Source organism: Parasteatoda tepidariorum, chromosome 4 (genome assembly GCF_043381705.1).
Source record: "Parasteatoda tepidariorum isolate YZ-2023 chromosome 4, CAS_Ptep_4.0, whole genome shotgun sequence".
Classification (NCBI taxonomy): Eukaryota; Metazoa; Arthropoda; class Arachnida; order Araneae; family Theridiidae; genus Parasteatoda; species Parasteatoda tepidariorum.
This window is the reverse complement of record NC_092207.1, coordinates 73,920,235-73,944,367: the sequence shown is the minus strand read 5'-3', so window position 1 is coordinate 73,944,367 and position 24,133 is coordinate 73,920,235. Positions and strand designations below refer to the sequence as shown.

The 24,133-nt window shown below is 27.6% G+C and overlaps 2 protein-coding genes across 2 annotated transcripts; one reads left to right on the top strand and one right to left on the bottom strand.

The window, feature by feature from the left end:
* Window positions 1-238: 238 nt before the first annotated feature.
* Window positions 239-2,244, bottom strand: LOC107445108 (V-type proton ATPase subunit C). Its single transcript, XM_016059441.3, has one exon. The coding sequence runs from the start codon at window positions 1,961-1,963 to the stop codon at window positions 833-835; it is 1,131 nt and encodes a 376-aa protein (XP_015914927.1). The 5' UTR covers window positions 1,964-2,244; the 3' UTR covers window positions 239-832.
* A 53-nt stretch (window positions 2,245-2,297) lies between these two features.
* Window positions 2,298-22,563, top strand: LOC107445094 (eukaryotic translation initiation factor 5B). Its single transcript, XM_043052261.2, has 15 exons — window positions 2,298-2,616; window positions 5,147-5,192; window positions 9,338-9,970; window positions 10,147-10,252; window positions 12,619-12,704; window positions 14,635-14,751; window positions 15,278-15,428; window positions 15,948-16,040; window positions 17,379-17,740; window positions 18,730-18,837; window positions 18,945-19,055; window positions 19,727-19,794; window positions 20,486-20,627; window positions 21,232-21,363; window positions 22,296-22,563. The coding sequence occupies exons 1-15, from the start codon at window positions 2,576-2,578 to the stop codon at window positions 22,530-22,532; spliced, it is 2,433 nt and encodes an 810-aa protein (XP_042908195.2). The 5' UTR covers window positions 2,298-2,575; the 3' UTR covers window positions 22,533-22,563.
* The last annotated feature ends 1,570 nt before the right edge of the window (window positions 22,564-24,133 follow it).

Genomic DNA, 24,133 nt, shown 5'->3' with positions numbered 1-24,133 from the left:
AAATATGTTCCGATTGAGAGGCGTCAGTTTTGCGGGAGTATCTATAACAGCTTGTTTCACTGTATTATAATTTTCATTAGTTATTAAATAAAATAAAAAATTATGAAAATAAAAATCAATATAAATCAAATTCTTAAGGTGAAACAGGTCACTTACTTAATTATAAAAATTAACTTATGAAACAAGATTTATTCCCCTACTTAAAAATTTATAATTCATATAATAAAAACTATAAACCTGTGAGTAATTCATTCATTTTATTCACAGAAATTAGATAGTAAATTACATTTACTAAATTCTGTTTCACAACACATTCTGTTTACTGCAAGAACTAATAGTAAATAAATAAATTACAAAGAATAATAAAAATCAGTTCACAATTTGTGTGCTTAAAATGAATAACTGCAAAAGAGAATAATTTATAAATTTAAAAATTCACAAAATTATTTAAAAGTGAATGGAGAATAATCACGATTAAAAAATTACACAATGAAGTTAGAACTGGAAACTTACAGCTGCACAACATTGAGCTCAATAACATGACTATAAACGAGATGAAAAACCCACAGCAACATTAACATCTTTTACACATATGTAATGCTTATACATTTAGACTTTGTAACATACACAGATATCTGGTTTATAAAAGAAAAATCAATTTTAAATCTAACATTTACTAAATCATTTGACTAGATTAAAATATAAATTATACAACTCCGCTTATAGGAATGTTTAGACTTTGATCAGTCTTGACCCTTAAAACCTATCTTATTTAAACACAACATATATATGTATTTATGGAATTAGAATATATGAAAATAATAACAATACACTATTTTTTATCATCAGTCAAATCAACATTAATTTTGAAGTATACATATGGATAGTATTCTTCAACGCCAAAACTCGTCAAACCTCCAGGTATATCTTCTATTTGGCCTGATGCTAAGCTGCTATCTAAATGACTGTAAAATTTGTTCAAAAGTTCCCTCAACTTCTTCGGTTTTAACGGCTCCAGCAAAACAGCTTGGAAATTAACGGGCAAACCGTAACGTAGGACAGATTCCACAAAGACTCTCAGAGCTTTAACATGGATCCAAGCCACAAAGCATTCACTGAAGTTGACTTTCAACCATCTAAACAAAACGCTCAACTGCTTGCTCTTATCCATTTTCAACTTAGCATGCTGACTCTTAACGGAAGCCAGCTCTTCCTCAGAATATTTGAACTCACGGACGACAAACTTTTTTTCTCGTGACTTTTGTTTAAACACCTCGACGGCCTTTTTAAACAATGAAACATTATAAAGAGAGTGTTCATTATCTTCAAAGATCTTTTGACTTGATCTGGGTACTACATGCTCGTGTAGACTTTCATAAGTCTTTTCCCAATCCTTCGACAAAGGGTTTGGTACAACTACAAGAAGTGTGGTTAAATACTCAGAATCCAACACGAAATGTTCCTTTTTGACAAGATCACCCAATGATCTTAAGAGAAGACTCCCTGTTTGCTTGCGTTCCAGATTCTGTAAACTCGTCTTTAAGCTATTATAGGCCGAGGCACGTTGTTTAAGATCAGCTTCGATCTGCTGCACCTGTTTATTAATTATTTCAGCAATGTGCATTAGAGGCTGGCGAGCAGGATACTTCGCCATGTCCCAAGAAAAGCGAGTAAGGAATGTGCAAAGATCAACGTTGTTGACGTGCAAATTTTCTTTCAACATTTCTTTTTGATCTTCTAGAATTTCCTCCATGTAAGATACTAACTTCTTAATAATAGCTTCAACATATGAATCTATTTTACCCAAATCATCAGTTAAGCCAACAAGAGTATCGAGAGTTCCAACTTTTAGATCAGGAATATGAAATTTATAGTTATTAGAAACATTGTTCGGTTTCGTTGCGTTATTCAGCTTTTCTAGGGTTTGAGGTCCAGGGGCAGATATGATCCAATACTCAGGCATTTTTAAATTTATCTATCTTTTAATAATCGACAATAAATTTTGTCTACACCTAACACTATTAAATACTCCCTAAGATCAGTTCAGTCAGATCATGTGACTTATTTATTTTGTTTCTAAAAAGGTCATTCTTCAGTGCTTTAACTTTGATCATGCTTACAGCACACTTGATATTAAATTCATTTTCGATGATATTCTGAATTGAAATTCCTTTTAAATCATTTTATGAATATTAATTAATATTGTATATTAATAATCGTCACCTTTTTTAGGAAAATAATTGATTGAACAAATATTTTACTTTCGAGTCTAGTGTCATCGATTAACTGAATCGATTAAACATTCGGCGTGTTCGATGAAAATATTCGCTCTTTTTTGATTGATTGACATGTGTTCAAAGCTACTGCTGTGCTAATTCGAAATTAGTGGAAATTTCTATTTGTTTACACATGTATATCTGGAATTCTGCGGAAAATATTAAAATTCTAGCATATAATCATAGAACTCTTTATCGAAAATATACCAATAGAACTGAATGATATTAAATTTAATTGATGTATATATCTACGTGTGTGTATATTAGCCACATAAATATATTGTAATAGCATATGTGCAATGGGGAAAGATAAAAAACAAAAGAAAAATCGCGATGACAAGTAAGTTTTAGACAAAAGAAAAGGATTTATTAACCATCGTCAAATATATAAGAATTGTCAACTGTAAAAACAGGGTAAAAAAATTCAAAATCAGGTCGTCTGGTTGAATTCGGTCATTTTCACTTTAAATTTTCTTATGTTAATTTAAAAATTCATATTTATTGTTTAATGTCATTATCCTTGATGTTAAATATTAAATCTTTTTTAATGGTTTCGCATCATATCAATAAATTTACTATTCAGCATAGGTTTGATAAGGTCGTAAAGATGATTTGTATTTAAATATAGACAATCATCAAACAATATCTCATTTCATTGCTTCAATTTAACTTCTCATCTTCAGAGAGTTCTTTAACTAGTAATTGCAGCATTTATTTTTAATTTATAAAAGATTTATTCTAGTTTTAAATTTAAAAGCTCCTTTGCCCACCAAGAAATGTCTTGCTTGGGTTCTTTGAGCATTAATTTTTTTTAAATAATTTTACGTTGTCAAAACATTCTAATTATATTTGTGTTATTTTTATTGATATGATTTGTTTATGATTGTCATAAAAGTTGAATTGGATGTATGACTAAACTACAATACAATCTTTTCATAAGTATTGAAACTAATTTTCAATTGTTTCATTTAATATTTGGATTTTATATTATACATTAATGTTTGGTTTTTTTTATACATTATTTATTTTATTTTTATGATATAAAATTGTAATTTTTGTATAATACAGTAATTAAAAAATTCAATTAAAAGTAAATATGTTTTACTATTTTTTCTTAATCCCTATGTACGATTCTCCTTTTAAATTTCAAATATTCTAATTACATAATTTATTTTGAAAAATACTTTCAAATAATTACTGTTTCTGAATTAATTATCATATTAGTTGCTAATGATTTAAAACTCATTGAACTTCTTTACAGATTTGTTGTATGAAAGGCTGTTTATTTCTCCTAAATTGGAGTATTCATTTAGGAAATAAAGCTTTGTCTTTATTTTATAATATCACTGTTGCTCTTGCAACTCAACCAAATGAAATGAGTTTTTGAAAAATTAAGAAACTCTTATTTATTTAATTATTTATTTTTTTTATATACAAGGAAAATAAAATTTGATGGATAACACAAAAGGATATCGGTCATTCAATGTTTGTCTAAAAAAATCAACATTCTGTTCTATTAAAAAAGATGTGATTTCACTTATCTATTTTGAAAATCATTATTTAACCTGGTTGTAACTGATAAAAGCATTGCTATTAATATGTTATTAACAAAGAAATAAATTCTTTCTTTTTTTTTAATAAGATCTGACATTGTTAAATAAATAAATAATGTTGTAAACATTGTGAAATTGCCAACTTACTGTGTTTATTATTTAATCCTAAAAGTAACTAGATTTCTATTGTAGTTTTTTACTCATAAAAAGTTCATTTATGATAAAAGAAAAAAAATTAGGTTCTTCTTTATATAGATAATTCTATATAAAGAATGATGTAATAAAGGGTTATTGTGCAGACACTCTCATCAAAACCTGAAGTCTAATGACTAATTAAAATCATTATTGCTCTCTTAAAATTATATGTTTTTATCAGAGTTGGAAAATACCCAGGGTTTTTTATTTTTTTAAAAATAACCTGTGGGTTTTTTAAGATATCACCTAGTTAAAACAATTGATAAAAAATAACAATTGATATATGGGCAGATTAACACTTTGGCTTTTTTTTAGGTTTGTGGGTGAGTCAAAAACCCTGGTTTTAATGAAATAACAGTTCTTTATTTCAAAAAATTAAAATTTAACCTATAAATGTCTGTGTTGTATACATTGGAATTTTGATAAATACTGTATTTATACCTCTATTACACATTTGCTGATTTAATGAACCAAAATTTTTACAAGTGTCTTTAAAAATTAGCATATTTTTATCTGAATTTAAGAATTTGAAATTGGAGATTAAATATTCTTTGAAGTTCAAAAAAAAGTTTGTGTTGACCTTTTATTTATTTATTTATTTATTTTTAATTGATAAAAAAAAAATTTATAATTAGTAGATCGGTATTATAGACATTCGAAACTAGTTTTAGATGAGACATGTAGAGTTTTGGTATTAAAGTCTCCAAAACCCATATTGTGGGGGGGAAAAATTTATCTTAATCTAAAATGTAAGCCCATAGTGTCTGAAATCGAAAAATAAATGTCTGTATATATTCATAACTTTGAGTTTAAAATATATTATCTGTATAAAATTATAATTCATAAAAGATTGAATGATTTTTAAAAAAAAAACATTTATTCTTTTTATTTATTTATTTCATGCTTATATATGTCCCAGATTTCTGATTAATGATAATTGTTTATTTATTTTTTCCTTGTTGTTTTTGCAAATTTCTTTACTCACTTAAGATAAAATTCAACTACAATATCTGGTTATTCCACAGTTTAAAATAGAAATGTTTACCGGAAATATTTAAATATGATGTGATGTTTGTGTGTATGCTTAATAAATATTAATTTATTTTATTTATTGCCCTTTAGATTTGAAGATCCTGAGACAGTATCCAATATTGATTCTAATCCAAAAGTAAGCTTCATTTTTTAATCATTTTTCTTAATTATTTCTATACAAAAAGCCATATCTATTTTTATATTGCATTATATTTTTCAAATTACCCTATATCTTGTGAGCCGCAATGGCTCAGGGCATAGAGCGTTCAACTTCCAATGAGGTGAACCCTGTTCGAACCCTAGCGATGATTGGTCGAAACGAATTCTGCATCCGGCTTGCACCGACCACAGTGCTGTTGTGAAATATCCTCAGTGGTAGACAGATCATGGATTAGAGATAGAGACCCCTTGCCTTTAGGCTCAATTTGGGAGGTACTTGTGGTTTTCCTCTCCATGTGATGCAACTGCAGGTTAGTTCCATCAAAAAATCCTCCACGAGGGCAAATATCTCCCAATTCTTGATCCAGGAGTTCCCTTGTCTTCTGGATTGTGTTCAAAATTACAAGACTATGTAGTTGGACATTAGCAGTCATAAACCCGGAAATTGGGTCGGCTGTTCAACGACGGTTATAATATATCTTGGTGTATAAGTAGACTCTTCAAACAGGGTGTCTACCAATCTGGAAAAGTCGGGGAGATATTTATGTACTGGAATAGTCAGGGAAATTTGTAACTTTCTTTAGAAAATGTGAAAAATTTCAAAAATAAAATAAACCAATCTCAAAAGATTTCTTTTTCTTTATTTTTTTAAAGAAAGAAATGTTTTTAAGATTGACCTCAAATGCAATTTTTCTTCCATCTTAAAACTGCTAAAAGAAGATTTTTCTTTCTTAAGCCAGTTCTTCCCACCTTTTGTTCTTTATTTATACTACTACACATTCCTATCTCCCCTGGGGTTAGAGGTTCCCCCAATTTTCTTTTCTAAAATCTGTTCTTCTACCCACCTTTTGTTCATTACTTCTTTTCTCCTGCAAACTCCTGGAGGCTGGTTGTCCTTTTAACTTGAATTGTTTACCCCATCCTCCGTCAAATAGGAACAAACAACGATAGTATAATCTGTTTTTATGAAGAATTCCCTAACCATTCATTTAGAGTTGTGGTTACAAGATAAACTATTTATATATATANATATACACACACACATATACAAGACATGTTTTGACTCAGAACAGTGACATCGTTAAAAAATGCAGCTCAAAAAATACAAGACATCATATACAATTTGTTTTGGATTATCTCCCTTCTTTAAAAATGACTTACAAGCTGAACTTTTCTCTTTAGATTCATATATTATATGCTTTGATGAATGGTCAAATGAACATGTTAGATTTTGGTAAAATAAAAATATGAATGTTGTTACAACACGATATTTAACAGCAGTTTTCCTTGGTTATTCAGATGCAACATCTGTATTGAATGCTCTAAGAAGTTTCTGTACCATCTTCAGTTATGAAAAAATATTCTAATTATTTATGGATGGTCCTATTGGGAATCTGAAACTACATTCATTTGTATAAAATGATTTAAACAAGAACTTTGCCTCAAATGTCTTTTGGATATTGGATTTTGTGGTGTCCATATTGTCCATGGTGCTTTTAAAATGGGTTATAAAAGTACACCTTGAGATCTAAACAAGTTTCTATGTGCTATATTTAATTTTTTAAAAGATTCACCAACCAGACGAGTTAATTTTGTGCTCTTAACAAACCTGGATGTTTTCCCACTTAAATTTTGCTCAGTTCAAGTGGGCAGCAAGAGAGCTCAGCTATAGGGCAAAGGGCTTTAGATATCTTGCTGTACTTAAGAGTCTTTATTAAAAAGACGGAAGCAAAAAATTTTGAACTAAGTACTAAGACTTATGATACAGTGAAATCAATGTTAACGTGCAGTGTGCTTTTAGAAGCAAAATTAGGTTTCNTTTTTTTTTTTTTTTTTTTTTTTTTTTTTTTTTTTTTTTTTTTTTTTTAATAGTAAGGTATTAGGCTGGTGAGCCAATAGTGCCTTTCCTGTATAAAGAAAAGTATTTGATGCTTCACAGTTCTGTTCTGTTTTTGAGATCAATCAAAAATTCGGTTTTTGAGTTAAACAATTGTGCAATGAAAGTTGATGTTATCCAGAAATGTAATTTTTTACTAATTACTAATGTGGACATTAGTTTTGCAGTAAGGGAATGAAAATAAAGCATCAGATACTCTTAAGTCTACTTTTGAGAAAGAATGTCTTTCATTTTTACAAAAGATGACTCAAATTTGTGTAACGAAATCCCCTACATTTGAAGCTTGTTAAAGGTATAAGCTGCCTGCCTCTAACTATTATATCTACTTCAAATTCATCCTGTATTAAGAAGATAGAAATAGCTTTGGATAGTTTTGTTGATTTTGATCAAATGACAGTAGTCAGTGCTAATAAAGTGAAATCAGTATTTTGTAAGTATAAACTTGCTTTTCCTCAGGTTCAAAAGGAAATATCTGAGTTCAAATGTAAGAGTGAAAGATTAGATATTTTGTATTCTTCATTATTGGCTGAAAACACAAGCTATCAAAACTTATTCATGTTTATAAAAAGTATTTTGATTATGTCACATGGTAGTGCTGCTGTTCAGAACAATTTTTTATTGGTAAGGTTTTGCTGATTGAGATCATGCAAGAAAAGTCAGCAAATGCTTTTTGAACTGTTTATGGTATTAGTAATATTGTAGGTTTGTTCAAGGCAGACATAACGAAACAAATGATACTTGCAGCCAGAAACGCTCACAGTTATTATGAAGAGCTAAGAGCGAAAGAACTTCTTGTGAAAGGATCTGAAAATCTAGCATCCAAAAAAAAAGGAGGGCTGCTGAACACAAAAAGAATTTAAAGTGGAGGAAAAAAAGAAAATCCAGACAAGCAGGGAAACAAATCGCTGAACTTGATAGCTTGATTAAAGATCTGAGTCATTAATTCTATGTTTCATTGTGATTTTAAAATATTTAGATTTTTTCTGCTTGTTCATATTAATACACTTACTATACTTTGAGCCATGATGGCTCAAGAGATAGAGCACCCGCCTTCCACCCGAAGTGAATCGGCTTCAAATCCCAGCAATGGCTGGTTGATTTGAATTCCGCACTTGGCCCGAACCAACTCAGTGCTGACATAAAATACCCTCAGTGGTAGACAGATCATGGGTTAGAGACCCCTTGTCGTCAGGCTCACTTTGGGAATTTCTTGTGGTTTTCCTCTCCATGTGACGCAAATGCTGGTTAGTTTCATCAAAAAGTCCTCCACAAAGGGAAATATCTCCCAATTCTTGATCCAGGAGTTCCCTTGTCTTCTGGATTGTGTTCAAAATTACAAGACTGCGTAGTTGAACATTAATAATCGTAAACTCAATATTTTGGGTAGACTGTTCAATGGCGGTCATAAAATAAGATAACACTTTAAAAATTGAAAAACAGAAATATTATATATATATAATATTTTATAAGAGTTATTTCAATAAATTCATTGCTGCTTTATTAGACTATATGGGCAACTAGAAAGTTTTTATTGTTCTTCTAATATTACAAATTAATTTTTTCATTATATATATATTATAAATCCCTTAGACCACTAAGAATTATTTTCTTGTAATTCAAGTTCTGTTACTAAGTTAAGTATGCTACCTAAAAGTAAAGAGAACAATAACCAATGCTTTTTCCTATAGTTGATGCTACTTTATTAGACTATTTGGTCTACTACAAAATTATAATTGTTTCTCTAAATTTTTCATTATCAAAATTTAGTTCTGAAATGTATTGCAATAGCTAAATTTTTTAGTTAAGCAAGCATAACAGTCTAATAATATACTGTGATTTTTGTTCTATCTCTGCTTTATACACCTTTCTCTTCTTGAAGAGCAAGGGTGTTGAAAATTGAAGTTTGAATTTTTGTAATATTTCTAAACTTTGTTGTAATTGTTTTGTTTTTTTTAACTGGGTTTTTACTTAAGGTGATTGAATTAATTTTATAATAATACAATAGTAAAATTTTGTTATTGACAAAATAATTACAGAGAATGACCAGACTAAGGGGGCTTTAACTTCATCAATATATCAATTACATTATTAACATTAAGACATTACAGTAGGACATTATGATTAACATTAGGACACCTAGGGAAATTTACATTAAAGAAATTGTAATTATTGTTTACTTTTTTTTGTTTCCATTTTATTAAATTTGCATTTACTACTTTTTTTAGGAAAAATCACTAAAAAATGGTTCTAAAGAAGATACTCCTCCTAAATCTGTGATTGCCAGTCAATTTAGTGATGAAGAGTCCGAAATAGAAATAATTACATTAGAACAACAAGGAAAAAAGAAAAAGAAGCAGAAAAAGGCGAAATCAAATTTTAGTGTTCTTGCTATTGAAGGAGAATCTGGTGACTCTAGAGGAAATAGTGAAGACGAAGAAGCAAAAGCTGAAGATAAGCCTAAAAAGGAAACCAATGAGTCCTCAAAGTCTAGTTCAAAATCAGGGGCCAAAAAGTCCAAGAAAAAAGACCGAAAAAAGAAGGATGACGATGATGAAGAAGATCTAGAAAAACTTCTTGAAGAGTTAGCTTTAGAAGCTGGGGGTGGAAAACCTGCTACAAAACCAGCTGAAGAAGCTCAGCCAGAAACTAAAACCGAAGAAGTACTAGAAGTTGATAAAAAGGAAGATAAAAAAGAGAAAAAGAAGAAAAAGAAAAATGAACAGCCTCCACCTTCTGTTGAAGAAACTCCTGAAGATGGGACAGTTGAAGCAGATTCAAAAGAAGAAGGTTCTACTGTTAAAACTGCTGCTCAGAAGAAAAAAGAAAAGAAAGAAAGAGAAAAACAGAAAAAATTAGAGGTAAAATAAAGCTATCCATTTTATACTATATTATTGTTATACTTTTTATTGATAAATGTGTCTTCCGTATGGTTTTAAATTATATTCTCCTTTTACCCTCTTAGATATTGTGTAATGACCATAAAATGTGCTTGGAATGAAGTATAAATTAAAGAAGGGGTGTTTCTTTTTTTTAGTTAGCTCAAAAAAAGAAAATAGAGCCTAAAACACAAAAAGAGGAATCACCTACTCCGAAAGAAGTAGAAGAAGAAAAAGATGATGAAGAAAAGAAAGATGATGATGGTATTTCTTTCTGAACTATACTTATTCTCTTTATAAGAGTTGGTGTTAATGTTTTTTATGTTTTATCATGATTTTATGATGATCATCTTAATTTTAAATCATTGTTACGTATTTTCTGTTAATCATTTTATGGTTTTTTTTTTTAATTTTTGCATTATTTACTTGCTTTATGCATGTGAAGATGGAATCTTACACTCAAAACTTCTGATCAATTCAAGTACTCAAATATTTGGGATAGCCTGGCTGATACGGCGATGGGCTCATTTCCAAGAGGTTGTGAGTTCGATCCAGCCAGCTGACGACTCCCTGTGTTGTAAATGGGAACTGTGGCACGTTAAATCTGTCGGATCATAAAGTCCTCCAAGTTCCCATAACAAATCAATACCTCTGGGGATACTGAATTGGAAATTGGTGGTTCTCTGGTTTAGGTCAAAATTACGATATGTGGGTGAATAAATGGATATATGAATAGATCTGACCTTTAAAATGGACTGTGACATGTGTTTGTGGCCAAAATCGTATTTTTATCCATCGATAGCACCACTGAAAAACAAGAAATGAACCTGCTACCTTAAATTTGCTTTGTTTCGCCAAGCTGACATTTAGCAAGTGGCATTAGAAAAAACAACAACTCAAATCTCGATTGGAGGTTGTTTTTTTTGTGTCAATGCAAGTTTCTATTATTTCTTGATAACTACAAAGATAATTTGAATTTATCAGTTGAATTTTGATCACCAGATATTCATAATATGCATGAACACCATTTGCAGAAAAAATTTTAGTATTACTATTAGGAAGAAAATCTTAAGAAATTATGATGCTGTAAAGATACATGTATCACTCTTTTCCTCAAATTTTAACATCAAGTATGTAATTTGATTATAGTATTTTTTCAGTGATAAAATATATTGTAACTATTCAGTTTTAGTGCTACTCTTTATTGTGTACTATTCTATATTGTAAAATTAGTAGCACAAAAAATCCCAGATTAAAGTAATGAAAATTGGTGGTTCTTATCAAAAAAAAAAACTTATTAAATGTTTAATTGGAATGTTTCTGAGCGAACATTTCTATTACAAAGAAACGCGAGTATAAGATAAATCAATAACTCATTTTATATCTTCATATGATATGTATAGACATACATGCTGATATGTATATAGTAGGGTGCACAACCTTTTTGAATGAAGGGCCACTTGCATATTCAGTCATGTCAGCAGCAAATCTGATAATTATGTACACATAAGTGTTCTAAGCACTAAATTTTTTTATCAGTAAACTTAGTTACATATTTGCAGAAAATTGAGTACTTTTAGTATTAGAATTCATTCAGAAATGAAAAAACTATTTTTAATATAATTTTCCCCTTTTATTAATAATTACTTTGTTAAAATTTGTTAAGATCTATACTTAAATAATAGGTATATAATAGGTAATAAATATACTTAAATAATCTATACTTAAATAATTGTTTCCTGACCACTAAACGTAGAACTTATTGCAATATTATCAACAAAGTGAATATATTGTCATTAAAAGTTTTGACCACATTTTACCACACTTTCCAACACTATAGTTTGTTAGCTCAGTTGAAACTCTATGCCAGATGACAATAAAAATTGCTAGAAAAATTTGCTGTAAACTCATTTGTTATTTATTGCGCCACTGCAGTAACAAGTAAATACATTATTCCTTGTAAATTCGATAATAGGGCATGTTGCTAATTTATTGTTAAGTAACTGAAACTGATATTAATTAAATTAAAGTTAAAAAGTCAAAGAAGATTTTTCATTTGATACCTTTCTTTATTTTTTTCCCAGTTTGTAATTTCAGATATTATTTTTTATCAATCTTTAATATTTTTTCTGATGATAAAGTTTTCCTTCTTTTATGGTTATTATTTTTTTTTATACGTACCAATTCCAATATGCGTTTGTCTTTTTTGTTGAGGTGTGACATTTTTTTCCAATCAAGTCTTCAAGTCTTTCCAATCAAGTCTTCTTTCCTGCTCATTTTGAATGGTTGAAATTTTATGTATACATAAATTGTTAAAATTTTTAGTTGTTTGTTTCATAATGAGTATTATTCTGATGTTAAATGTAATTCTCTTCATAGATGTTCAATTTTCTATAGTTTTCCATCAGAATTGTTTTTCTTCGCAACTTTTGCTTATATATTTTTAATTTGCAGTTTTTTTATTACTATTTTATGAAGAAAAAAATTTCATTTTAAACTCTCCTGCCATAGCAGTGGCAGTTTTGCATTTTATTTATTTATTTTAAAATTTAAATGCCAAATTGCTTAGATATTTTTCTACATTTGGGTTATTCTTGAGTTATTAACGAACTTCTTACTGTTTTTCTCAGATGAAGGAGATAGTAAAAAGAAAAAGAAAAAAAAGAAAGGTGAAGAAGATGATAAAAAAGATAAAAAGAAGCCAGGCAAAAAGCAGGTATGAAATCTAATGTAACACAAATTTAACTTTTTTTTTCTTTGTTTATTTTCTTTCAAAGTTTTCTAACATGATATGAATGTTTTAACAGTGTATTTTTAAGTCTTGTCTAACTGCTAGATGTTATTTTATCATGTTTCATACGTTTAAAATTGATTATTTTTTGCTTTATGTTAAGGAAAACATACTTATAAGAAATCGGGAGGCAAATTTAATAGAAAAAGCAAATCTTGCATGCACTCAAAAAAATTCAATTCAATTTTTTATATACAAGCAAGAAAATATGTATGGTAAAAAATTAATTTTGAAAAATTCGTCATTTGTTTTCTAATTTTATTGGTGATCTTTTCAAATATTTTGAGGAAATATTTCAATGAACCAAATATTAATCAGTTGATATATTTAATTTCATAATAAAAGTAATAGCTATAAGTTTAAAATTTCAGTGGATTCCTTAATTGTACCTAGCTCAGACTATTCTCTCCTTAGCTTTTCTCTTTGTGAGCCATTTAAAGCCAGATAATTAAATTTCAAATTTATTTTTTATTTATTTATTTATTTTAATTTTTTTGCATACTTTAGTTTGCATTCGCTAACAAATTATAGCATTGACCATTGTGAACATAATTATTTCTCAAATAGCTCTACGGATGTCCATGCCAGGATTTTTTGCTACTTGTAGTTTGTATAATCAATATGTTAACTGTAATATATGTTATTGATTATACATTAGTTTAAACATCTGTTATTATTTGATGTGATAACTTGGTGTTGCTGATTCTACTTTTTTTCTCTTCTCTGTCTTTTCACTACTAATGATCTTCAACTCATTTCAGTTGTACTTCTGATAGTTTTCTAATTTAAAATTTAAGTAATTCTGTACTTATGGTCCTGAAATCCCTGTGACAGAATTTTTAGGCTTTCTGCAACAAACTTCCCTAGCACTAATATTTTGCTTTAAGATACTTTTAATTATAACAATTATTAATTTAAAGTAACAGAAACATTGTGTTTACTGAAGAAAGTATAGATTAAAAGTGTATAAAAAAATTTTAATTGTGAAAGTAATATTTTTTTAAATTCTAATATTATTGGCGATATTCTCGCATTTTGTAGGCAGAGAAATGCACTAATTATTTCTTCTCACAAATTTTGTAAATCATTACATGAATTAAAATTCTTTGTAGGAATAAATTTGCAAAATCTGTGCAGTAACTCCCAAAATATAGATAACGGATCACGCGAATAGGACTCTGTAAAAAAGAGATACTCAAATAAGTGTATGTAAATTATGGCATTCTTTAAAGAAAAGAAAAACTGAGAAAAAAAACATCATTTCTAGACCGAACTATCTTTTAATTTTTTATTTTATATTATTAATTTGAAATTCTAGCTGAAGCCATTCATCATGAATTTTTTTTATAAAATTTCAAATGAGAATAGAAAGATATGATTATTTCTTTCCTCTTTGATGCGCAAAAAAGACATCTTTGAAAAGAAATTCTGCAGAAGAAAGAAGAAAACATTTTTCGAAAAATTATGCAGAAAGGAAAACCAAAATTTTTCCCTTCCCAAAAGAAACATCTTTTTGCAAAGACTCTAACATTCTGCAACAATGTCACCGTAATTCTGCCATAAGCCCTAAAATCACTTATAATTATGTTTTCTTGGTGTTGCTCCATTTTATTAAAATTAATAATAACTTTCTGCTTTAAACTTTTGTACATGACTGTGATATTACTTGTCAATTTCTCTGTTTAGTTAAAAAGATCATTTTTAAAAAAAAGTATTTTGTATTTTATATCTTAAAGAATAATAAGATTATATTTGTTTTATGTATAATATAAGAAGAAGTAGAAATATATATAAGAAGTAGAAATTCGTCAATTTAACTATATTGTAAATTCATTGATCTGTTTATACTGTTTAGTTGGCTGCTATGCAAGAAGCATTAAAGAAGATCAAAGAAGAGGAGGAACGTATGAGACTCGAAGAAGAAGCAAAATTAAAAGCTGAAGAGGAAGCTGAACAGCTACGTTTGGAAAAAGTATGTATTAAGCTAATTTAATATTGAATATTTTTGTTTATTTATTATTCTTTAATTTTAACTTATAATTTATTAGTTTCGAAAAAAGAAATTTTATAACAAGAGTATATAAATTTTTCTTTATACTATATTATTAAAAAATTTGACTAGTTTTTTTTTATTGCTTCAATTCCAAAAAATAGAGGAAAATGCTTTCTTGCATTGTACTTTTTATACTTCTTTAATATAGAAATGTTTCATTTCATTCTCAGTTTCACCATGGTTGTAAAAAGGTTTCTTCCTTACAATGTAAAGATTAATTGTACCCTTCTTTACTTTCTTTTATTGTATTATTTATTGTTAACTTTTTTCTTTATTAAATATTTTTTAAATTTATTTATGCATTTATTTTCAAATAAAGAACATTTTTTAAAAACTTCAATTTTAGTTCCGAAAATTTATAGGAAGTACAATTCCCTAATTTCAATTCCTCATATTTCACCATCTTTTGTTAATAGTGGCATTTTAAATTATTTATTAATTACAGCTAAGATTAGAACAAGAAAGGAAGGAGAAGAAAAAACAGAAAGAGAAGGAAAAGCGGGAAAGACTAAAAGCTGAAGGAAAATTATTAACTAAGTCTCAGAAGCAAAATCGGGCTCGAATGGAAGCTACACTCGCTGCCCTCAGAGAGCAAGGTGTGATTTTGATCTCATTTAAATCATGTTTCTTATTGAATTCCTTATTCACTCTTATAAAGTCTGAAAATTTGATCTGTTGTTATTTGGATACTGTAATATAGCTATCCTGTACTTCTTTTACTTCAATACTGTAGATCTTTTTCTTTTATTCTCAAACTATTATTTAAAAATTGCAGTTGTAATGTTATTCTCTCATTTAATGCAATGCTATTTTCAGTCTTATTATTGAAATACTATAACACATTTTATTCTATATAATTATTTATTCAATATAATTTCTTCTTATAAGCATTATTTAAAAATTGTAGTTGTTGTATTATTCTCTCACTTTATGCAATGCTGTTTTCAATCTTATTATTGAGATACTATAACACATTTTATTCTATCTTAATCCCCTTTTTTTGTGAAGCACTCATAATTTTTACTGTTATTTTGCATTATTTTAATGATTGCTTCTAAACAGTTTTATGTAGTAAAAGCTTTATTAATCAAAATTTTCTACGTATACTGTTTCAGGAGTTGAAGTCCCCCAAATTGGAGAGAAGAAAGAAAAAGCACCTAGGCTTGGTGATCGTAAAAAAACTCCTAGAAAGAAGGCATCTTTGACTGGTGAGATATTTTTCTAAACAGTGCTCAATTTCATTAATTTCTCTCTCATGTATGTGTAATGTTAGTCAGTTCAAAATAATCTTCTAAGGAATGAATGTTATTTAATGTTAATGCAAGTTGAGTGGAAAAACAAAAATATTTTGAAGAAAATTGAGAATCAAAAAGCTTTCTAAAACATAATTTATAATGAAAACCTTTTTATTTGTCTATGTTAGTTTATGTATTCTAGTAGTGCAGAACTTTTTTCAAAATGAGACCCACTGATATAACATTAGTGTTTTAGGGCCACAAACTGTGAAAGGTTTTTTGTTCATTAAAAGTATTTTGAATAGTCGCAAGAAAAATTAGTAAAATTTAAAGGAACTAACTGGAATTTAAATTCATTCACGCTCATTTATGTAGGAATCTACAAACACATGTCTGTAAATATAGATATAGATAAAAAAAAAAAGTTTGAAAATGTCTTGAGGAATTATCCTACTTAAAATGAAAAATAAATAAATAAAAATCTAATATATATTTATTTGAAAAACTTGCTAACTCACTGTATATATATACACACATACATCAGCCTTTCATCCCATCAGTTGATTGTTAAAATGAGAACCAAGCATGCTTGGGGACTAAACACTGGTTATCTGCTCTTGCACCCCAGAGCCCAAGGTCAAGAAAACTGAGGTGGGCACAGTAGACCTTGGCTGTCATGGCCACTGAATTAAGTTTATATTTGTATATTAAGAAATTATAGCCAGCTTTGATGTTTTACTTAGTATGAATTGTATCTTTTGCTATTAAATCCTTAAACTATACTTGTTTTGAAAGCGTTGTGATTAAAAAAAAAATTATCTGCTTCAAATTTTTGAACATAATTTCTTTGTTATAATTTAGATGTTATGGGATAATTTATTAAAAAATTTCTTATTTTAATTACATAAGCAATTTTTAAAATTTTTGCTAGAAGATGTGGCCTGGATATGAACTATTCTCCGGCCATATTTCACTTACAAGGTCAAAGATTGTGCCCCTATGTAATTTATGTAATATCAAAATACTACCAGTGCAAGTTGATCATGTGATAAGAGAGTTAATTGGAAATTACCTAAATTTAAGACGATCTATTCCAATAAGAATTGTTGTTGCAGATTTTTCTTAAACACCTAATACTCTGTTCAATTACTGTATTAAAATTTTATCCTTTTTAATAACTGTTAATAAGTATTATTAAATAATTATCTTACTTCCAAGTGCCCTTGAAAGTAAAAATTTTTTTAAATTAATGATTATTTGAAGAAAAAAAGTTCTGATTTTAAAGTTAGATGCGTCTTTTCTTTACTGCAGAAGACACCCTTGAAACATCTAAGCCAGAAGATCAGAAAGAAGAATCTCCTGAAGTGAAGGAAGAAACACCCGAAATAAAAGAGCCCACACCTGTTCCCGGTGAAGAAGACAACATCAAAGATGCCTGGGATGACACTTCATCTGAAGATGAGGAATTAGAGAAACAAGATGCAAAAGGTGTCAAAAAAGTTGAGATCGTAACATCAAAAACTGCTAAAGGTGCTGAATCTGAAACAGAGTCCTCTGGTAGTGAAGATTCTTCCGAAGAAGAATCGGATTCAGGTGAAGAGAGTTCCGACAGTAGCTCTGATAGTGATAAAACAGAAGAATCTTCAGAAGAAAAAATACGCTTACGAATTCAGGTATAATTTCTTTTTCAATAAATATATAAATCAATTAATTTAATAAATAAATGTTAAGAAAGCTTAAGGGGACAAAATTGCTCCTATTTAAATTTCTTGCAAAATATCTTAATTTTATCAAAATTAAAATATTTTCTTTATTTACTATCAAGTATTAGCAAATACCTTTCTAATAGTTAAAAATTAAAATGTATGACATTTTGCATAAAGAATTATCAAAACTTGTTGACTTGAATAAGTACTATAATTTTGTCCTGTAAAAATAAGCACCTTTTTGGTATTAGGAAATATTTCCAAATGATACGTTTAGGTGATTGTTATTTTATGGTCTTGTCTCATTCACTTGTTATGTCATTAATAATTTCACTGTTACTAGAGATAATGCAAAACTTTAGTGGCAAGCAATGAAGGGTAATAAAAGTTTTATTATTTCACTTATAAAAAGTTTTACCTTTAGCTATCTATGAATTATGCTTTAAATACTTACATTTCATGTCTGAAGTGATAAATCAAATCAATCATCGGACAAAAAAGTCTTCCTTTTGTTTTTTTCTTTTACAAATAAAATTTTATGTTTTTCTACCACTTGACCTGTTTTGTTGGTATAAAACCTTTTTATAAATTCCTATTAGAGTTTACTTGTATCTGTCAAATATATTAATTGAATTGATAACTAGAAAAAAGATAATATTCCTTACATAATGAAAAGGAATATTATCTTTTTTTCTAATTACTCATTCAGTTATAGTATTGCTTTGTTTTATTATTCTTGTGATGGAAAAACTTAATGTAAAGATGATTAGAAAAGGGATATTGGTTATAATTAATTATTTTTTTCTAATCACACATTCAATCACAATATTGTTCTTATTTATTCTTTTTTATTGGTGTAAAAGAAATACAAACTGTACAGCTCCTTATGATTTTCTGTTGGATATAAACAGGAAATCAGTTTTGATTGAGTCAATGAAATTTTATTTTGTTTTCAGAAACGACGAGAACTTGCTGAAAGCAATCGAAGCCTGGATAAATTGCGATCTCCTGTAGTTTGCGTTTTAGGTCACGTAGATACTGGAAAAACTAAGATTCTTGATAAAGTAAGTAAGGAAAAAAAACTGAGCGTCTCCCGTCTGAAAGCAAACCAATATTTTGAATAAATTACTAAGTCGTCTTATTTTTTTTTTCTCCTTCTTTCAAATTACAGATTCGTAGCAGTAATGTACAGGATCATGAAGCAGGAGGTATTACTCAACAAATTGGAGCAACAATGGTTCCCCATGAAGCTCTTATGGAACAATGTAAATTTGTCAAAGGGGTGAGTAATAATTTGCCCTATTTATTTATGACTTTTATCCTTTTATTTTGCTGTTTCTATAATAATAGCATTTGAATGATCAATTTGATGAGGGGGGGATTTCACCTGTGAAATATGTATTAATCAAAATATAAAAATAATTCCTTAGTTAAATTTATTGAACAATGGGATTATTTAAAAAGTGTTTTTACAATCAAAATAATACTCACATTTTTTTATTATTATTATTATTAAAGTGATGACATTCTATTTTGATAATTATAAAAACTAACATCCATAAGCATTTTATTTATAGTTAAATATCATTAGGGTAGAGAATATTCTTACCAAATTGATAGTGCTATGTAATAACTTTTTATGACTCAACCTATTTCTTTCCAATTTGAAAACATCAAAACTTACTAATGTTTTTATTTTTATCAAAGTTATAATTTTAAATATTAATTTATTTTTTTTAATTTTTCTTTTGGCTTTAAGATTAATGCTTTAAAAGCATTAGTCATCTACAAAGTAGAAACTGACATAAAGGAAAGTGCATAAATTTTTTTTATGAAATGTATAGAGCTGACTGTTCAAACTTAAGTTTGTGTGCCAAGAAAGAGCGTGTACCATTTTAACTGTAATTGCGTATTTATCCCTACTATTTATAAAAAAAAAATTATTTTTTTTAGTTTGCAGAGATGGAATTGAAAGTTCCTGGACTTTTGATTATTGATACACCTGGTCACGAATCTTTTAGGTATTTAATTGCTTAATAGTAAAATTGAAATAATTTTTAAGGTAACTGTAATTTATAGGCTTTCTTTTCTTACTTTGTCTACATTATTAATTGGAAAAAAATTAATGATAAAATTTAAAGCTTGCATAATGGTTAATTGAAATTTATGATTTAATTTTAATCACTTGCAATCATTTAGCTTAATTTTGTTTTGGAAAAAAAAAGAACATTAGATTTTATTTATTTTACTATTTTTACTTCTTTAAATATATTTATTTGTGAGCATAATAATAATGCTGATAAAAAAAAGAAAGCAAATTCAATATTGGTAATGAAGCTCAATGGATTTTTCTGTAAAACTTTTTCAGCTTAATACTTTTTGCTCTCATAGAAAATATTTGAATGATCCCGTGTATTTCATGTAATGTATGTTATGAACATAGATAAATTATTTGCAAATAATAATGCTTATTAAAAAAAAATTTACAATATATGTTTTTTACAACCCGAAGTTTAAATATATGTCACAAGCTACAGGCTAAGAAGTTAAGTGAAAGATCAGTATAACTTACAAAATGCCTTGTTATAGAATTATTAAATGAAAGTATTGAGCTCTGTTGTATTGTTCTTATTATTCAGTCTCAACAATTTACTTTAAGTTGTGTTTTTAAATTGATAAATATTTGCGAACTTTTTTTCTTCTTTTTTTTAGCAATTTAAGGTCCCGTGGTTCATCTCTGTGTGACATTGCCATTCTGGTTGTTGATATCATGCACGGTTTGGAACCCCAGACAATTGAATCTATTAACATGCTGAAACAAAAGAAGACACCTTTTATTGTTGCTTTAAACAAGGTATGTATTTAGTTACTCATTTTAGTTTTATTATCAATTTAGCAGTTGATCATAATTTTTAAAACTACATTTTTATTTTTGTTGTTTTATTTCTTGGTGCCTTTAAAGTTTTGTTTACTTTAAGTATACTTCAGAATATGTAAATAAGCTTCTAGCTCAAAATATAAGCAAAAAAATTTTTTATATATACATAAATTTCACAATTTAAATATGACTCTTTTATATATATATTTATAATAAGTGTATATTATCTTCACACATTTTCAATCTATAAAGCATGAAACAAATGGCATGTTCTGTAACATACACTGTATTCTCCATAAAACTTTTGTAGTTATTGTAGATGTATTGAAAGTCATTCAATCAATGTTTATAATGACACCTGTACTAATTTATAGCGCTATTTGATATGCTTGACTAAATTGCCTTTATAAATATTATTTTATTATAAGGTGATTTTCTAACTAAAAAATATTTTGAAAATAATTTCCTGATTTATATTCTGTTAAGCAAAGCTAATTTCTTCAGACTTACCCTAAAATTAATTTCAGTTATAATTTTTTTTTTCAATGCTTGCAGTTTGAATTGTTCTTTTTTCACTTAGATTGATAGAGTCTATGAATGGAAAACTTCAAAAAATAAAGATGTCCAGGATATAATTAAAAGTCAGTCTCGTCCAACTAAGCAGTTTTTTGATGACCGAGTGAAGCAAATTATACTTGAATTTGCTAATCAGGTAATCAGTTTCTAATTTTATTTTTTCATGTTTATTTTAAATCCAATATCTTTTTTTCATTTGTTTTTTATGTATTCCAAAAAATTTTATTATTATATCCATTTTTTATGCATGTTTTCTTAGATGTTTTGTATTTAATCAATATGTAATAAGTTATATTGTTTAAAATAACATGCATGATGTCATTTCCTTAACTGATATTTATTAACATTACTGGATATAAGCAACTCACCATGTTATAATCCCTCTGTCCTTTCTTATTCACACATCATTCAAGACTTTTGGAAACTGGCCCAAAAATAACTGACAGTTTGACAAAATTTAGTTTTAAATTTTGTTAATTACTTTATTATTGCAGATTAATAACATTATTATTGCAGATTTTAAGATATTGAGAATATCAAAATTTTAGTTTTTTAGTTGTTATCTATGCCATTAAATGATTATTCAATTTATTTTATTGAATTCACAGATTTATTATAAAAAATGTCAAAACCATTTTGATTGTTCGCTGAAACTTGAAGTTGTTTCTAAAATCCTGTTCTTAGCCTTGCCTTCCTCAATAATGATTTGCCAATTTTCAATAATATTCTTATTTTTTTGCTATTTTAAACATAAATTAGCAATTCATACTTTGTGTAAGTTTTTGTTTTCCTTTTTGGCAGCAATTTTTTATATATGTGTAGAATATTCATTTCATAAAACTCTATATCTATTTTAAGTAAAATAATTCGAGACATGTCATCTCCTAAGTGCAATTTTGATTCTTAATCTATATTTTTGCATTTTAAGTTCAGCGTTTCATATTTGTTATTGCATTGCTAACAGGATGTGCATCATGTTATGATGTTACAATTTTTATTTTAATAAACAAGAAAGAATTCCCTCCATTAAAAAAAAAACTTTTTTAATATATTTTTAATTCTTTTCAGTCTTTGAATGTTGTCCTTTATTATGAAAACCAAGACCCTCGCTCATATATTTCAATGGTGCCCACATCTGCCCTTACTGGAGAAGGAATGGGTAACTTACAGGCTCTCATTGTTGAACTTACACAATCTATGATGGCAAAACGTCTCATGTTTTCTGAAGAATTACAAGCTACAGTCTTAGAGGTTAGAATCTATGTTTTTTTTAGTTCTGATATATATAAAGTATCTTTTTATTAATGTTCTCATCATTATGTGCAGTAAGTTTTTATTATCAGCGATTGGAAAAGATATTTCTAAATTTACATTCTTTTTTACTTTTTGGTGTTGATTAACACAGCATTTCAATTTTTTAATAATTCTAAATTTACCTCTAAATTAATAATTTTAAATTTCAGCATGAAATATGATCTTATTTATCTAAAGTTATTGACCTTCTCTGGAATATTTAGATTAAGGATTCACCATAATTTTTTAATAAATTTTTGAAAATAAAGTCTTAAAATTGTGGTGCTTTTTTAATAATAATGTAATATGCTTCATTTTAATAGAAGTGGAAACCTTGATGTACAAACTAAAATAAACTAGTACTATTATAAAAAGGAGTGAAACAACGCAAATTATAACTTTTATATTTCTTTAGCTCAACCAAATCAACCCACTTCCCCTGCTAACAAAATGATTAATTATTATTTACATAAAATGATCAATTTGATGCAGTGCAAAAAAAAATTTATTTTGAAAGCTTGAAATATAAACTTGGTAATCAAAAAGCTCTTCACATTCACTTATTAAACCAGTTTATTTCACCACAAAGGTCAAACTTTCAATGAGACCAATGATGTGGCTTTGAAATTTCTTACCATGACTTTATTCAAGCATCAGTATGTGAGGTACAATACTTATAAGTTAGTGGCAACAGTGGCTTTAATACTAGAATAATAATAAGCGATTTTTTTTTTCTTGTATTTTACTTGTGATTGTTTTAAAGCAGATTCTGATATTTAAGATTTACTTCTATAAGTACATTTTACAAACTTACTGTAAAGAACTAAACTTTTGATTTGAACTATTTTTAATTTATGTGTTTCCTAATTTGTTAATATGATAAAAAGCTATATTTAACAAAGGAAATTTATAAAGATTAAAGAAAATATATTTAACTTTAAATTTCTTATTAATTACTTATAAAACATAATTGTCTGAAATTTATTTTAAAATATGTTTAATTTACTATCAGATGTACTGGAAACAAAAATTATGGGTTGGAAGTCAACCTGATTACGTTCATGAACAATTGTTTATTTCACAAACCAATATAAATTATTTAATATTTAACTTAAACTACAAAGTAAATTTTATATTTTCACCAAAATTTGCATAAAACTAAAAGTTTCTAATATAAATGCATTAATCATTTACATATATTTTCAATAAATTAACCAGATGGCTTTAACTGTATTATATTGAAAATATTAAATGACTTAAAAAGAGAAAACAAAGATTCTCTTGAGAGTGTTAAACCCTTTTTNCAAAATACCTTTATATTTGCGGTGAAATTGGTGTAAATAAAACGCGTCAAAATTTTATGTATTTAAATGTGAAATTAAAGTATCAAAATAGGGTATAAAAAATATCGGACTTTCAAAACCTTGTAGATATGTGTAACAATAATTGCCAAAATAACGATTGAAAAATAATTTGATTTGCAATAAAATTGGCACAAATAAACCACGTCAAAAAATGGTTATCTAAATGAGTGATTATTTAATCGCGATTCATAATAATATTCGTAATTCGTAAACTACATTGCGATTCGTAAACTACATTGAGTGAAATTG

What these genes read in the sequence shown, in the direction of transcription:
- LOC107445108 (XM_016059441.3), bottom strand. Translation starts at nt 1,963, where the DNA reads ATGCCTGAGTATTGGATCATATCTGCCCCTGGACCTCAAACCCTAGAA.
- LOC107445094 (XM_043052261.2), top strand. Translation starts at nt 2,576, where the DNA reads ATGGGGAAAGATAAAAAACAAAAGAAAAATCGCGATGACAA. An exon ending in AAGAAAAATCGCGATGACAA is followed by an intron (nt 2,617 to 5,146) that starts GTAAGTTTTAGA and finishes ATTGCCCTTTAG; the next exon opens with ATTTGAAGATCCTGAGACAG. An exon ending in TACTTGAATTTGCTAATCAG is followed by an intron (nt 21,364 to 22,295) that starts GTAATCAGTTTC and finishes AATTCTTTTCAG; the next exon opens with TCTTTGAATGTTGTCCTTTA.